Source organism: Sinohyriopsis cumingii, chromosome 7 (assembly GCF_028554795.1).
Source record: "Sinohyriopsis cumingii isolate HCF-2022 chromosome 7, ASM2855479v2, whole genome shotgun sequence".
In the NCBI taxonomy this organism is placed as follows: Eukaryota; Metazoa; Mollusca; class Bivalvia; order Unionida; family Unionidae; genus Sinohyriopsis; species Sinohyriopsis cumingii.
In genome coordinates, this window is record NC_142967.1 from 52,234,361 (window position 1) to 52,251,513 (window position 17,153).

General features: G+C 35.1%; 1 protein-coding gene across 3 annotated transcripts in view; it reads left to right on the forward strand.

The window, feature by feature from the left end:
- Window positions 1-17,153, forward strand: part of LOC149795250 (erythroid differentiation-related factor 1-like) — a 91,464-nt gene that overhangs the window by 59,208 nt on the left and 15,103 nt on the right. For all 3 annotated transcript variants that reach the window (XM_089964974.1, XM_089964976.1, XM_089964975.1), the window contains 3 exons: window positions 2,155-2,381; window positions 7,304-7,468; window positions 12,348-12,503. In XM_089964974.1, the coding sequence (XP_089821100.1) occupies window positions 2,155-2,381; window positions 7,304-7,468; window positions 12,348-12,503 (548 nt within the window). The remainder of the gene's footprint in view (window positions 1-2,154; window positions 2,382-7,303; window positions 7,469-12,347; window positions 12,504-17,153) is intronic.

Here is a 17,153-nt window from a genome sequence, read left to right on the forward strand (position 1 = left end):
TGTTACGGAAAAAGAAAATGGGGTGGGGTGGGGATATTTTCACATTACAGTAAAACCTGTTATGAGAGACCGCCCCTTCTGCCAACCAAAAGTGGTCTCTCAAGGCAGGTGGTCTCTCATAAGAGGTGTGTGAAAATGGACTGGTTTTCAGGGTCAATAGTTAGCATTGTTGAAAAATAATTAATACCCATACTCACTGTACATGTATCATATCCTTTATTCATGAATCTTGTTAAATAATGCATGCATTCCTCTCAAAATATCTTTATATAATAAAGATATACATCTATCAAACAACGAGAATAAAATTTATATTTCAACATCACATTAATATGTACAAAAAATGAACAGTTAGATATGATGTATATATCTTATTTTATACACTTATTCACTGTTTTTTTAAAAGAAATCCATTATACTTCTTTGTTGACATGTTTTACTCAGCTCTTTGGTCTGAAGATGTATCTCAATTATTGCCTTTTCCTGAATCAACTTTCCACTTACTGGTATGTTTTTACTCCTTGCAACACAAAACCACTCCCATACTCGCTCGTTCAGATCTCCGTAAACTGTCCGTCGTGCCGTGGCATATTTCCTCTGTGCTTGTGCACCTTTCTGCCATTCGTTTCTAATGGACTTCTTGTCTTTGATTACATTTTGAACTTGCGTTTTACCGACGCTTTATCCTGACTGCTATTTTGCGAGTGGTCTCACCTTTTTCATTTCTTTCAATGACATTAATCCTTTCTTCCAGTGTTAAAATTTTTCTTTTTTTCAGCGGAGATTCTGCCGTTGTTATTAGTGTTGACGTTATAAAGACTATAGGTTTTGATCAGGTTTTGGGGAATTGTGGAATAAATATATATTATGTACCAATGAATGAAACCAAAATACATAATTAACTCATCAGGAAACAATACTGTACATTTATTTAAATCAACAGCGTTATAGCTCGATAAACAAATGTTCCGACCATCTGCACCCACGTAAACAGATTGTGGCTTGGTGAAACACTAACAAAAGAAATAAAAAATAATTTTAAAAAAATCCGGAAATGATTCTCACTTACTAGTATTAAAGACAATGAGCTCATTCACCCTCCAGGCATTATGGATTAACTGGAAAGCAAACGACGTACTCAAACCAACACTGAAGCCCTTTTAAACGATTTCTCACTTGGACATAAGGACTACCGGCGTTTAGTGAGTTTTCATACAGATAAAGAAAAAATACAAACCTCTAAATTGACTGCGTATATCCATCATTACTCCCTTTGATGTTACTCTTACTGGCTATTCACATGACTTCGGCACTACAATGGCGGTTAGTGACATGTAGTTTAGTCTGGTTTACTGCAGTTTACAAATGACACCGTACGCTGGAGTTGTAAATTTCACAAAACTGGTACTGTAGCAAGACAAATTATTTTTAAATACTTTATTAGAGCAATCTTTGCTATTTTTGCCGTCTTTGTTACAAAGGATTAAATGATGGTTAGAGGTGTTTATCCCGATATATGGTTGTTCAACTATAGTGTTATTTAATGTGCACTTTGTTTGCATACTACATTTATCCCGAGCTCTAATGTTTACAAAGGATTAAGTTAAGGTCAGTGGTGTCAATCTGTTTTGATTTTTTGGCGATGCGGTCGTTCATAGCAGTGTCAAAATGCATATTTTGCCAAGAAATCGCGGTCGCTGGTCGCGTTCAGCAGGTGGTCGTTCATAACAGAGCGTTTATATAGTAAAATCGATCCGTGCATTACGATTGCGGTCGGACATGACAGGTGGTCGCTCATAGCAGAGGTCGCTCATGACAGGTTTTACTGTAGTTTTTATAAGGTTGTATTCCATGATACAAAAAGGCTTCATCTACTAATTATGCTAAATAAATTGGAAAAAACCATACCATTCCCTCCATTCCAACTATATTTTAGATCGTAGATAAAAGAAAAGCTTCTGTCAAGATTTGCTTTAGTGGGTCATGGGGCAAATGGTAATGGCAGAAGTGGTGTTATTTTTGTGTTAAATTCTGATTTAATGCACGATCTATTTTTTTTCTCTTTTTTATGATTTATATTTTATAGAAATAATGACTTTTTAAAGAAAATTACCAAGATCTGTTTATTTCATCTTTTACCTTCATAATCATTAGTTGGAAGCCAACCTACAAAAGAGATGGAAATGTTGTGGAAAAAGAGCAGCAATATGATTGAGCAAGGAGTACTCACATTTGAGAATGCTGCTGATGTCGTGAACCAGGCCCTTCTACACTGTAATATGGGCAGGCTCATGAGACTCTGTGCACAAACATTTACCAACATCAATCATCGCAAAGAAAAGCCCGAATTCAGCAATCAGGAGCGGCATTATTTCCAACAAGTATGTTGATAAATAGAGGGTAACATCAGCTAAGGATTTTTGTATTTTACTATTGTTTATATATCTGAACTCAAGACTTTCAACTTCTACTTTCACAGAAAAAAATAGTCTTTTGAAAAAAAATCAGACATTTTGGTCAGTAAGCATGTATGATTTTTCTTTACTTTGGGTGCATGAGACAGATAATCTTATGTACGTATTGGTTGTTTCAAGCTAATTAACAGTCTCTACATGTTAAAGAGAATCATTCATATGCATGTGGAAGTTACACCAAAGGAATAGAATTACATGGCTTTATTGAGTTTTGGATGCTAGGTGATACATAATGAAGAATCAGTTCTGACCCAAAAATGAGTAATTTTACCAGGGAAATGAAAATGGAATGCAGAATGAATGCTGATGAGCTGCATAATGAATCAAAACAAAATGAAAAATGCATTTTAAAAACAATTACAAATACAGAATGCAGAATGATAAATGAAAATGGAATCAAATGTGAATGCATTTCATGACTCGATATGAAAATCCTGCTGTTAAATTTTGATGGTCAATAGTCTTGATAATATGGGATAAGATTCTTTACACTTCATTCCTTACCAGCTATGATGTCATCTTCTTGAGGCTGGCATAACAGTTGTCATCGATGTGATTATATCGACACCAGTGGTTGAGTTTGTGCAATGTTTTGGGAACAAACTGCAAAAAGAACAAAATTTGTACAGTTAATATTTTTACAGTTGCAGTTATATTTTCATTAATCTGAAATTCTGTTCTGTCTTTTGCATTTTATTCATTTTGTATTTTTAAATAAAACAAAAGTAACAGTTCTCTCATTTTACCACTCTTGAAAACAACTTGGTAAAGTCATTTCCATTTCACCACAGATACACATGCACACAATAAAATTGAATGGAAATCTGAAATGAAAGTGATGAATTCAAAATCTTAATGCATTTCATAGATCATAAATGAAAAAGAAAGTGATGATAGTTGAAATGCAAGCATGAAATGGGTGTTAACAGAAAGTGAAGTATATTCCTGTTGCATTTCAAATGTGAATGAAAATTCAAAAGAAATGAAGATTTTGTAAAATGGACGATCTAAGGATCTAAACTTGTTTAAATTGATTGAAACAGAAAAGTTTTCATTTCTCTAATGAAATGAAAATAATGCTTTGATGTTCTTGACTATGATAATGGCAATGTAATGATTTTAAAGGGTTTTGCATATTTTCCCATCGTTGGCAGTAACACTGTGACATCATTCTCTTAAGCATGGAAGTCCAACATGAAATGTTGTTGTAGTTGTTGTTGTTGTAGGGTTTAACGCCATTTTTGAGCACACGATAGGCTATACATGACGGCCAGTATTAATGGTGGAGGAAGAACCCAGGAAAACCCCGGAAAGAACCACCGACCCACGAGAAGCTACTGGCAAGCTTTCTCACATATCCACATTAGCCAAATCTGAGACTCGAACCCACGCAGACGGAGGTGAGATGGCAGTGGTCCGTAACGAAGAGCGCTTTAGACCACTTGGCCACTCGGGGCCCCTCCAACATGAAATAATAATGCTTTACAATGATCATTGATCCATATCACTGAATATTTTGATAAAACATATAATACATCCCTTTTAAACAAAATATATGTCTTATGTATATAGGAATTATGTTCAGGGAAATACTGTTTTAATGACACTTTCGAAGTGGTGGAAAATTGCTTTTATGAACAGAACATTTGTATCAATGGAAAAAAATATGTAGTCCAGACCCAAGGACCTAAACTGTTATTTTATTTGATTATAGAGGTTTAGCTGAATCCAGATTTTAAAAACATGGGGTTGCTCTATACTTACTGCAAGTATCAAGTATTGATTGTTATAAAGGAAAATAATAGTGTTAGGTTCAGTTTATTATATGCATGTGTATAGTGTTCACAGAGTGGTGAACATCAAAGATCCAGATATATTGGCATGTGACATGTCAGCAGATTGGGGACTACAAAGATTGGTCTCTGTATGATTTGTTTCCTTGTGTGATGGCTGATCTGGATCTATGCTGTCCATGGTTGAATGTGTGATGGCTGATCTGGATCTATGCTGTCCATGGTTGAATGTGTGATGACTGATCTGGATCTATGCTGTCCATGGTTGAATGTGTGATGGCTCATCTGGATCTATGCTGTCCATGGTTGAATGTATGATGACTGATCTAGATATATGCTGTCCATGGTTGAATGTGTGATGGCTCATCTGGATCTATGCTGTCCTTGGTTAAATGTGTGATGACTAATTTGGATCTATGCTGTCCATGGTTGAATGTGTGATGGCTCATCTGGATCTGTGCTGTCCATGGTTGAATGTGTGATGGCTGATTTGGATCTATGCTGTCCATGATTGAGTGTGTGATGAATGATTTGGATCTATGCTGCCCATGATTGAATGTGTGATGACTGATTTGGATCTATGCTGTCCATGGTTGAATGTGTGATGGCTGATATAGATCTATGCTGTCCATGGTTAAATGTGTGATGACTGATTTGGATCTATGCTGTCCATGGTTGAATGTGTGATGACTGATCTGGATCTATGCTGTCCATGATTGAGTGTGTGATGACTGATTTGGATCTATGCTGTCCATGATTGATAGTGTGATGACTGATTTGGATCTATGCTGTCCACAGTTGAATGTGTGATGACTTATTTGGATCTATGCTGTCCATGGTTGAATGATGTTATTCATGGGTACAGACCCTAAAACAGGAAATGTTAACATTGAAATGAAAATGGAATGCAGATGGAATGATGCATGCAGTACTTTAGAATCATTTATTTTCAATGGTCAAATTTTTTATTTTATTTTATTTTAAAAAATATACTTATTCCAGGATATTTAGAATTGTGGTTTTGCCTGTCAAAGTTTGCAGATTTACATGTATTTGATTCAGGGATTAACCTCTGCAAATATTCCAAATAAAGAATACAAAAAGAACAAAACTATGTCAACAACAAATGGTGGTCGTTTCAGTGGTTAAAAGAAAGCTACCACCTGTTGTAGCACAAAACAAATAATTGTCAAAACCAGCAACTTAACTTCAAAGGGGGGCAGATGCAGCCAGCAACAATGAGCTAATTGTTTATTAAAGCACATGTGTATGATCTCATTCTTAAAACAGTGTTCATAAAATTGCACCATCAATTCCTTTCTGATGAATATAGCATAAGAGTTGTAAAATTCATGTTGAATCCCAGTTGATTTGAATAATGTTATCATACCATATGTGAATCAAAGATGTGACCAGTTGTTCCCCGCTCTATACAAGATCAGCAAGCAGCATCAACAGTTGATATATTTAGAGTCCATCAGATTGTGAATATGCTAAATAAATCTAAAGTGAAAATTGACTCACTTCTTTGTTTGAGCCTGCCTCATGCATGAACCAACTTCAACTACCGGACTTTATTTAGAACTTTATCAGTAAAGCCAATTCGTGCTGAATGGATTATTGTTGTTCACGCTAAAATGTATGAAAGATCAGACCTAATTGTCTGTGGCTTTGAGACTGCTGGACTTGTTTAACTCAACAGTTTAAGGATTATTTACCTGACAAACATCTGTGTGTACCAGCATACTTGATTGATATGATGTTGTTTCGGTGGGTTTGTCCAAACATTAGTGAAATATGATCTTAAGTACTTTGCGATACACAAGAAAATTTCAATTATTTGACACCAATTCCACTTGAATGAAGAATCTATTTAAATAAGCTCGAAATCTAATTTTCATATACTAGTATAATTCATTATTCATTCATTTCTTTTTGGTGTTTGAATATTTTATACTTCTTGTATGTTTCTATCTATACTTAATTCACAGCATATTGCTTTAAGGTTGTTAGTTGAAATTACAATTACTAGATACCATGTTGATTCTTGTGCATTGAAATAATATAAAATTCCTTTTTGTAAGGAGTTAAAATAAAACAAACACATGTACAAGCTAATATTTTATTATGTCCATGACATTGGTTTGTCACATGCCTTTGTTGCTCTCAACAAATGAAACACAGTAATAAAATGAGGTGGTAGTGGCTTGTTATCAAATGGGGCTTAATTTTTCATTTGGTTTTTAAATGCATGCTTTTGTTTAACAACAAAATAAACAAAATTGGTACCCCAGCAAATTAGTGATACTACATTATGAAGGATGCAGAATGATGAATGATAAATGAATATAAGATGTGAAATCTGTTTGTCTGTATTTTAGGCTGAAATTTCCTTGGTTGAAAGTCCTTTTGTATGATAATATGGGATTATATTATTTATTCCTTACAGAGATAGACAAATTTTCATTACTTACAAGCTGTAAAAGTATTCTAACAACTGCCTTGGGTGTGAAAACATTATCACTAGCAGGTGTATCTGCACAATTATTATTTGACTGAAATGAAATTAGAAATAATATTTGGTGGCAAAAATATTCTGCAATAATATTCTTACATTTATTGCATCTGTAGTTATATTTTTCTTTATCATTAATTCAGTACTGTCTTTGTATTTGTGCATTTTCTATTTTATTAAAGCACACTCTTAAAAATAAAAGATGCAAAATCTATAGTTCTTTCTATTTATTACTGTTGAAAATGGAAATCCCAACTAGTAAACGCATTCCAAAATGAATGAAGGTGAAGGGAATGATGAATAAAAGGAATGAACACCAAATCAAAACTTTTCTGAGACTGTAAATGATAAATTACAAGATGGTAAACAGGGGAATGCAGTACCAATGAAATGCAGAATGAATGCAAATGAGGTACAAATTAAATGCAGTCAGAATGCAAATTTGATATTATTACCAGTTCCGAGGTCTGTAAATGTACTACCAGCATTAAGTTTACATTTTTATGTATATTTTTCTACAGGCAAAAGAGAGTTATCAGAGAGCTCTGAGCTTGTTAAAAAGTGCTCACAATCAGTCATATTATGAGATTGCAGATTCTGTCAACTGGGAACTCTCCACCACTTACTTTAATATGGCAACATTGATGCAAGACTATGCCCCTCTAACTGTCCATCAACAGGAAGATGTAAGTTTTGCTTTAAATTACTCAACAACTTACACATGTATCAGAAAAGAAAGGATGCATTGGATACCAGTATTTCTTGCAGAATTGAATTTTAATTCTTTTTGGTTTATAATATTAAGAGACAACATGTATAAACTGATTTATTTTTTTAAATTAGTTTCTTATCAGATATAGTTTACAAGATCACATTGGATTAGGATATCCATATCTGCTACCTCCATGTCCAGCCCAAATGAAGCAACTCTTAAGGTTAACTGACCTTCCTACCCACCAGGTGGTTACTGTTATACAAGGATTTAATCAGTTTCCATTGTTGCAAAGATATTCCTCTGAGAGTCTAGTTTATTATAAATTTAAATTTCATCATCCATGTATTATTGACAGTGATACCATAAGTGAAAATTATTATATGGTGCATACATTTTTGTAAAATGTGGTCAGTTTATTTATATTTTGATATTATTGTGTAATTCATTTTTGTCAATTGATATTTACACTGCTGGAATTCCCCAGGCACTGTGTTTATGTAAATTATTCCATTTATAAATTGTTTTTGTAACATGGTTGGCATTTACTGCAAATTTTGTATACATTTCTTATATGCACTTATTTGTTTACCATCTTCTTCATTATAGAGATGACAAAATGTAGACATTCATGGTCATGGAGGATGCCCACAAAACAGGTTTTTTTCATGCAAAGTGCTCTTCAATACACACCTGTAAAGTGTGTTCGAAAAATACATTGTATAATGTTCTCAGAAACAATCAAGGGCCAAAAAAAGAAGCAGTGTCAATTTCATCTCAGGATGAAGTGCCAACTGTCAGAATTAGAGATGAGTCAGAATGAGGAGTAAATTTGTGCATGATTTTGGTCAGTTATAAGGCTTTGTCGTCTGGATTATCAACAACTGAATATGACTAATGCCTTGATGGCCCACTGCAATATAGATTTAGTCAGAAGAGATGCACTCTAATTAGCAGCATTGTGCACCTTCCTGTTTGGGTCTCCCCTTCTGTTTGGGGGTGGAACTGAGGAGGCTATAAAACAAATGGCACAGGAGTTTTCCCTCCACCTGTAAATGCAGGCTCCCATTTCTGGAAATTCTGACCTGGTTTTGTTCCAGAGAAGAGAGCATCATAAGCAGGGGTACAGTAGAGGCAGTTTGGGGGAGAAAGAAAATATTTCTCTTTAAAACCTGCTGCAACCAATTACTGACTTACAGATTCCCCTGCTGACTGGCAACCCACCCAGGGCACCGGTCTTCTTTGTCAGGCTTTAATCATCCTCTTTCTGCAAAACAATTGAGTGATCCAAGTCATGTCTGTGAGCCTCAGAATCCTGTTCATACAGTGTCCTCTACTTTTGAGGTCCCCTTAATGACAGAAACCCCAAGCAAACCCAAGAGGGCAGACATACTACAGAAGGAAATGTATCTTTTATTCATGAAGCAGGCTATGGAGTTTGTGTGAATGCCTTGCATAGAGAGATTCCGCCCCTGACTGTTTTGTGTGACAAAGTCCAATGGCAATTTAGGCCTGTAATCAGCCTCTGCAGGTTCAATCAGTTTATATCTGCCCTGAAATTCAACTTAGGAAGACAAAGTCCGTCCGTCTTTCAGAGCAATGCAGTGACTACATAATCAGCCTAGATCTGGTTTGAGTCATATTTTCATATACCAATCCATATGATAGCATGCAAGTATTATAACTCTATTGGAGCAAAGTATATCGATTGAGTGCTCTTCGATTTAGCCTCAGCCTAAGTCCTTGGGCCTTCACAAAAACTTACTACGTATAATATGAAGGTTCAAGATGACCTTGTAATTTGACAGCATCCTTCAAAAACATTTAGCAAGTTCAGTTTTGGTCCAAGGTATAAACAACCTTCTTGCCCTCATTTGCAGTCTAAGGTGAATAATCAGTGTCAAGAAGTCTGATCTTTTATCCATCTCAAGTTTTCCATACACCTCAGTCTCATATGTTGCCCTCACAAACACATTAAAAACTTCATTCTTGCATCATAAAGGATTTCAAACAAAATATTTATCTTGGTTTGAGAGTTTCTTCAACTCTTGCACTCATTACAGATGGCTCATCTAGCACAATGACAACCAATCTTGTGTGATTTAGATCAAAACATACAATCTCTTGACCAACATCAAAAACTTTCTTCCCCAGTATGAAGACAAGAAGTAGCTCATGGATACCCATTTAAAACCGACAACTAGAAATAATGATTTATACAGGTGATAGTTTGTCAGGTTGGGGAACATACTTGCTACTGGACTTTACAATGGTCATTGACAAGTGGGCACTTCAAGAGATGGCTCTTCAAGTCATCTTCTTGGAAATGAAAGTCATTCTATATGCCAGTCACACATGAGTGGAACACATAAATGGGCATATGGTCCTGGTTCTGTTTAGTAGTGGTCATGTCCATCCTTAAATAGGGAGGGATGAAATCACTGGACCTTTGTGTCACTATATGGGGTTACCTTCAGACACTAATTACAAAAATATATATGTACCAAGTTTCTGTCTTTAAAATCCATTGGACAGTGGAATTTTGTTTTGATTAGATGCAGTCTTTAATGCACTCTTTAGTTATTGGGTAAGATGAAGGTAATACAGATGTCAGATGTGTTTATTTTGACACTCATATGAGACTGGATGTTCAAACTTTCCAGAAGATTTTGTTGATTTTTCTCAGCATAGAAAATCATTCTGCATCTGCATTGCATTGAGGGAGTGGCAGATCTGCTGGATGTTGTGCAAAAAATAAATTGCTTCCCCTTACTGTTGTGTTTCACAGTTAAACTGAATCCAGGAGTTCAGAAATTTGGTTTTGATAAGCTTTGCTTAAGTCATTGATGGCTCGTCTTTTCCTAAATCTCACTAGCATTTCAAAATTTTGCCTTTAAAAAATGAACCAAACTTGTATACTATTCCAGAATAAACACGTTTTATATTTTATATATGGAGTAAATTATATATTCAAAGAAATGCACTACTGATCATAAACTTGCCAATACTTTTTATTTAATGATTGCTGAAGCATTCCCATTCAGGGGAGTTATGTGTAATAACGTTTGTTCTTTAGCATGCATCTCTTTGCCTATATCTATCTCAGATGAAATAGGTTGTTCCACTTAGTATACGTTTCCTATGCAGATTAGCCTAAGGGGCTCTCCAATTGCAGTGTTCAAAAGACTACACAAGGGATAGTTTTACATAGGCTCTAAGCAGCACTGTTTAATTTTTATACAGACTACATGGTGTGCACATGATGTTGTTATTGTTCTAGGGTTTAACGCCATTTTTCAGCACAAGATAGGCTATACATGGCGGCCAGTATAACAGGTGGAGGAAGAACCCTGGAAAACCCAGGGAAGAACCACCAACCCATGAGAAGCTGCTGGCAGGCTTTCCCACGTACCCACGCTAGCCAAGCCTTGGACTCGAACCCACGCAGACAGAGGTGAGATGGCAGTGATCCGGAACAGTGAGCGCTTTAGACCACTCGGCCACTCTGGGCCCCTCTGTGCACATGTATGTGTGGACATGCATAGTGGTGGTCACAAAGACTGTTGTTTGTTTCTCATTCCTATTATTATTGAAGATCATGTTTTTTCAAAATATGATGGTTTTGAGGTGTTTGACAGTAAAAAAAAAAATGCATTTTTTGTGACACATGTTAGAGCAGGTATGTGAAGTAAAAACTGATCACATAATGTGTACTATATATAGTAGCCACCAAGCCAGTAGACGGGAGTTAATCTGTAAGAGTTGGTTCCCTTTGATTTTATAATAATGTAGACGGCAAAACATTTTTCATCCTTCTAGGAGGGCTGGATTTGGAGGTAGCAGAGAAGTTGTACCATAGTAATGTGACCAGGCCATATTATCAGAGAAACATAATTTTCTAAAACATGTATTTTGTAATATTGAAGTAATGGTCAAATATGTAAACTCCTGTTGTGGAATAAAATGTGGCAAAGTTTCAGTGATATTTTTGTAATTTTATGAGAGGGACAATACAGTTTTAAACTGTATTTGTGTATTTTAAATGAACTCCTGGGTATGAAAGAATCAAGTTGATGATATTATATGAAGATTAATGCAATGGTCTATTTTAAAATTCTATAAGAGGCATACAAAACTAGTTTCTCTAGTTTACATGCTATAAGGTTATTGACTGTAAATGGTTGCACTTGGATTAGATGCCTGTCTATTGCAAATAAATGACTTGATGATGTTATCATCCATTTACTGCCTAGGTTGGCTGAGTCCATCTGCTGTGGCACAAGCCAGACTCATCCTTTGATCTCGCAATCATGAATATTCATTGTCAACAAATTAGCTACTCTGTCTCCTCTGTAATCCTAAAATATGAGTACATTATTTATTTGATACATATTTGGTCTGGGGGCCCCGAGTGGCCGAGTGGTCTAAAGCGTTCGCCGTTACGGATCACTGCCATCTCACCTCTGTCTGCGCTGGTTCGAGTCTCAGATTCAGCCAATGTAGATATGTGAGAAAGCATGCCAGTAGCTTCTCGTGGGTCGGTGGTTCTTTCCGGGGTTTTCCCGGGTTCTTCCTCCACCATTAATACTGGCCGCCATATATAGCCTATCGTGTGCTGAAAAATGGCGTTAAACCCCACAACAACATATTTGGTCTCACCTGTAATAGGAATGGTAATAAATATGACTTTTACATTCTGGACAGTGGCTTAGGCATAATCAACATTAAGACCTTGTGGTCAAATTTTGTGTTAAAGTTTTCTACATGTTAGAGACAGTAAAGGTACATAAGAGCAAGTTGAGAAGGCAAATGAGCTTCTGTGAAACGTTTATTTTGAACATTTTTTTTTTCAGGTTGAGAAGGAAGTGATAGATTTGATGAGCAAGTCATTAAAACTATGTACTTGTAAAACCGAAATCTCATCAGCCAGGCAGCCTATGTACCTCTATAGAGCTGCAACAATCAACCACCGCTTAGGATCTCTATTTCATAATTCACTACGCAACCAGGTTTGCATGTTTTTTTCTTTTTTCCATTGCTTTAGTCTCAAGGATAGGAATAGCATGATGCCTTTTATCAGTCCATCCAGCAGTGTGTTCACCCACACATTGTTTCAGCACATAATTAAAAAAGATATAACAATTAAAGAATAATACTTGTCTATAATTGATAACAAATTAATAGGAACTTTTTTACAATTGAGCTAATTCAGAGATGATTATTTTGCCATTTTAAAGTTGAATTCCTCTTTTCTCCTGGCCTTAATCCCATTTTCCTTGATGTAGTCCAATTATTTATCTGTATAAAGACATTCTTTTTAATAGTATTCATTGCATATGTTTTTTTAACACATGATTGTTGTAAATAGCATTCTGATGGGTCATAAGTTTCTACTCTTCCAGTGAATCTTCATGTATAAGAAATTGATGGAAATAAGGATGCTTGCCAAACATAGGATCATGAGCTGTCGATAAAGAAATGGATGCTCTTAAGTTTTTGGTAAAGGTTGGCAAATGTGTGGAAATAGGAATGGCTTGACCATGAAGTTGATGAGTATGTACTTGGTTAGTTCATAAGAAAACTGAATGCTAGAGGACTAGAATTTTGAAATCTGCTGGAAAGATTTTAACTACTATTGCCAACTCTAGCATCGAAATTATTCACTAACCCTCTGGTTTGCATATGCCTCCATTACTGAGATTGAAAGCTAAAAGCATCAGTGATGTATAAATGTATTCATTTCATGCAGCATAATGTGTTAAATGAAAATTAGTTGGACCAGTATGATTTGGAAGTTGGATCATTCAAAGCCGATTCCCTTCCACAATTTAAGGAGGGACAACATATAGATATCTGGTGGGGAAGTGATGATGTTGATGCTGGGTACCCTTGTCTATCAAAGATGGTCATGTCTTTATGAAGTTGTTTTCATGGCCCACAAGTAGAGCCATTGGCTAATGTCAAAACTGTTCTGGTATCCGATAAAAGAAATTATTAAATCTGATCCAGAGCTCTCTAGTAGTACCATTTATCAGAAAGAGAGTTGTTGTTGTGGGGTTTAACGCCATTTTTCAGCACATGATAGGCTATACATGGCGGCCAGTAGTAGTGGTGGATGAAGAACCCGGGAAAACCCTGGAAAGAACCACCGACCCACAAGAAGCTACTGGCAAGCTTTCTCACATAACCACATTGGCTGAATGCGAGACTCGAACCCACGCAGACAGAGGTGAGATGGCAGTGATCCGTAACGGAGAGTGCTTTAGACCACTCAGCCACTTGGGGCCCCTCAGAAAGAGAGACTTTTTTGGATACATGAATTACATGCTCTGCATCCAGTATGGATTAACAGCTCTGTTAACAGCTCTGTTTAAATGGGAGTCCACACTTTATCTTGAGTTAAAAATATGGTCTTGATTCTGACCTTAGAAACTTCTAGAATGGAAATTCCCAATTAGCTGGTAGCATATTTTCAGAAAATGGTAATAACGACTTAGGTCAAATACAGGGTGTATAATCTTGTTTACATAAAAATTATTCATTCTTGCCTTAACATCTGAAGCAGATTATTTTTTTATTGTTGTGTTCACTTCTTTAATTTAATTATTCAAATTATTATTCACTGGAATTACAAAATGGTCAGTAATAGTCTTGAACCCAAACATTAATTTGGAATTATTGTGAATTCAGACAATGATTTTTGGATTTTTTTATTGTGATACATTAAATGACTATTAGCCATTGGCACAATAGCGTTTGATACTGCAGGTATATCAACACATTCAGTATCAAAATTATTTTGGAATACCACTGAATTTTAATTGAAACTTGATACATTTGTTCTTGTGATAGAACTTTTAGGATTATTTGGATTTAATTCACAATCATATAAGTTCTTTTTTAAATTTTCACTTTGTATTCTGTTGAAATAAATAATTTGTTGAATTTTTAATAAAGTCTTTGGTTTTGTCTCTTTTCTGTTACTTAGTTTTAAGATGATTGAATTGTGACAAAGCCAAATATATCTGAGCAATCTCTGCTGTGAATGATCACCTGCTATTTAGGACTATAATTATCATGCACATATTGATTTTATTATATAAATGGACTGTTGTTAGCAACCACATGCAGAACACTACCAGCAGCCATGACTTTCTGGCAAAAAATGTATTTCAACACTGCTATGAATGACCATTTCACAAAAACAAATGTACACTGCCTACGTTTGTTTATCTGGTGTAAGAATGACTGCTCAGGAGTGTCTGCAGACAAAGTGTAGATTGTTCTAAAACAACACTGCTATGCACAGCTACATCATAAAAATATATAAATAATACTGACCTTTATTTTATCCATTGGAACCACGAGCATGTTTGTGCTATAAAAAAAAAACAAAAAAAAACAATAGTCTAGTCTGGTTGTCAGTTCCTAAAATCTATAGGTGATGCAAGTAGCTGTTTGTATGCTTCAGAGGTTAACCAAACTAACGTACCTGTCACTACCATTGTTGTGCCAGAGTCCTGTAAAACCCCATTATGATTAACTGTTACTTCCTTAAAAGATGTTGTCACACGTGTGTAGAGTCAATTTAAAATTTTGTATTATTGATTTATCTCTTGTGAAAATACAAATGCCAGGTAATATCCTAATGATGACTCTTTTGAAAGGGCTTCATTGTATCAGTTGAGTACATCGTTTGTCCTTGGAACCAATCTGTAAAGCCTGTGGTGAATGAGAGGTCTTTAACCATGCCTCAGATACGTAATTATCCTTTTCCTGATTCTGTTGTCATTGTAAACAGTTCATGTTCTTTTTTGCTTTTTTTTTTTTTTTAAACCATAATTAAAACCCACACTTTGTCACCATCTGTTCACTGGTGCATGCCTATTACATCCTTTATTTATCAAGTTAATCGCTTTATGTCATTGGTAAATTAAGGATTTTGGTATTGTCTTTGAATAATTTTCTTTTGATCCTGGATGTGTTGTCTTTTGATTTTATTCATTGGTATATACAGTGTATATATTCCATATTTACCTAAAGCCTAAACAAAGCCATTAGTTCATGCAAAGCATGGGTATGTTGTTATTACTAGCTGTGCAGTTATTATGCTACATTTGAAGTGACATGTTAAAATAGCATGTGGACAGGATAAATATTATATTATTATGCTACATTTGAAGTGACATGTTAAAATAGCATGTGGACAGGATAAATATTATATTATTATGCTACATTTGAAGTGACATGTTAAAATAGCATGTGGACAGGATAAATATTATATTATTATGCTACATTTGAAGTGACATGTTAAAATAGCATGTGGACAGGATAAATATTATATTATTATGCTACATTTGAAGTGACATGTTAAAATAGCATGTGGACAGGATAAATATTATATTATTATGCTACATTTGAAGTGACATGTTAAAATAGCATGTGGACAGGATAAATATTATATTATTATGCTAATCCACATGTACACATGCGCTTGAAATATAATTGTAAATGTTTATAACAGATGTATATCATTATTGCTGCACAAAATTACTTTGAAATGAAACAATTGTATTATTTTGACAAGACCTGTCTATACTGAATAAAATGCATTACTGCAGTTGTGGATATTTTCCCTTAAATCTCCTGCATTTTGACCTTGAAAAACAGTAGTCTTGCACAAACCTATTATGAGAGACCACCTGTGTTGAGAGACCACGTATTTGTTATAGCAGCAGAAGGAGTGGTTTCACCAGACGTGTTTCACTTTAATGTCAGTCTGATTGACAGTTTAGACCCAGATGTGTCAGCATTTTTTTTTTTTTAATGTAGAGCCATAGCAACCCCAGAGGGTGGCCTCTTAAATTTAATTTAAAAATTCACAGAATTAATTGAAACAAATTGATGCACAGTCTGTTCTTGCTTATCCTCTTAAATTTATTATTTAAAAAAATATACAGAATTAATTGAAACAAATTGATGCACAGTCTGTTCTTGCTTATCCAATGAAGACTGTCACATTAAATCAGTTGTATTAACCTGTCTGTCAGATAAACTTATTACCAAATGACCTGTTCTTCATGTAAGTTGGATTTGCTGGAAGGAATAGTTTTCCTTTGAAAGCCACTCCCCAACATATGGAGTCTGTTCTTCATTGGGGTTATCAGTAAGTTGTATCACATACTTTTGGGGACTGGAGATGGCCTCTCTGTGGTAAGATATGTATATCCCTCCACCACTTAACTATTATATTAAGGTATTATCATCTGGTGATTTATTTAAAGAAAAATCTAGTTTTTTCTAGGATAATGTTATTTGAGTAATAATTTCTGAATCATAATTAACATTTGCCCTCACAGCATTTGCATCCCTATAGAGGGTGTGCCTTCCACTGCAGTAATAACTGAAATATTCACTGAATTTGGCACAAATCTCTTTATCAAGGGGAGATCAATCTACCTAACTAACATTTAGGTGGGAAGATAACTTTTAGCTTCTTAGCTCAAACGTTAAAGCCATTATGAATGAAAAACTGTTTATTCTGTGATATTCTGGCTCACCTCATTGACTTTGGGAGTAAGGTCATGGTCATAGAAAAGTTTCATTAAGGTTTTCGCTAAAGGGTTTTCATTTGCTTATGTATTCTAAACCCATTGAGG